Consider the following 1,080-nt stretch of genomic DNA (forward strand, 5'->3'; position numbering starts at 1 on the left):
GGGGGGGGGGGGGGAATTTTTAATTGAGTATCTCGGTCTTTTTGCTAGGATGTGGTATCCCTCTCAGTCTGTGTTGGCCCTGACAGGCAGGGTTGAATCATGTTTCATAAATGATCCAAATGATATAAATTGTGTCGACGGGGTCGTAAAAATACATTTTTTAAACATTTAGCTTCCTGGGTGGCTGGGAAGGAGTCCCACTGGTTCACTGGGCTTTTACCCATGTATGAATATTAAGATATACTTTGTTTGCAATTACCTTACTTTATTTCCTTTTAGCCATCTTTAAAGAACTGAACGTTATACGTTCCCTACTATTTACGTGTAAACACAAAAAGTAAATATTTACTTCAAAGACCACACCCCTTTCCTCTTTCCGATAGAAAAAAACGTGTTATTTCAATTCAAGCAAATCCATTTTAGGGTTGTCTACAACTGATTACGTTTTTGAATATCAGGAAAATAGGAAAATAGGAAAATAGTATTGTCAGTCGATATTGGGGACTGTTTTGAGTGATTTTTAAGCAGGCTCGTGCATCATTTGTGACAGGCCAGATATGATGCACAAGCACCAGTCCGATTGGTACATGTATATAATCTAAACCAAAATAAAAAGGCAGGAAAGTTAAAGATGATTACAATTGGTCTGAGGGATTGTATTCCCATATTGGGATCGATCTCGATAACCATCTAACCAGAAAACCTCCAGAGCGAAGCTGATTGTTGCTTTTTCGACTTCCATTTTCAGGAGCCAGGAACAAGCCCAGCTAGAACAAGGGCTGTCCTTGGATGTCGTCCACATCACAGAAAGAATCATTTGTGAGTACATACTGTGTTCGGGTTTATATGTGTACCTGTGAACTTTTGCGTGTTTGTATGAATCTGTATTTTCCAATGTCCTAAAGCGTTTATTATGCGTATGCATGTATGTATGTGTACGCGTGTTCTTGGGGGTATGTTTGTATGTATTTTTAAATCTGTTTATGGACACACGTGCGTGTGTATGAGTGTGTGTGTGTGTGTGTGTGTGTGTGTGTGTGAGTGTTTGTGTGAGTGTGTGTGTGTGTGTGTGTGTGTGTG

The 1,080-nt window shown here is 39.6% G+C and overlaps 1 protein-coding gene across 1 annotated transcript in view; it reads left to right on the forward strand.

Annotated features, from left to right (window-relative positions):
- LOC101852014 (tensin-3) overlaps positions 1-1,080 on the forward strand; it is a gene marked incomplete at both ends in the record, with an annotated part of 14,136 nt that overhangs the window by 8,411 nt on the left and 4,645 nt on the right. Inside the window, 1 exon segment of the mRNA XM_005097026.2 lies at positions 749-819. Coding sequence (XP_005097083.2) covers positions 749-819 — 71 coding nt within the window.

Source organism: Aplysia californica, unplaced genomic scaffold, assembly GCF_000002075.1.
Source record: "Aplysia californica isolate F4 #8 unplaced genomic scaffold, AplCal3.0 scaffold00145, whole genome shotgun sequence".
Classification (NCBI taxonomy): domain Eukaryota; kingdom Metazoa; phylum Mollusca; class Gastropoda; order Aplysiida; family Aplysiidae; genus Aplysia; species Aplysia californica.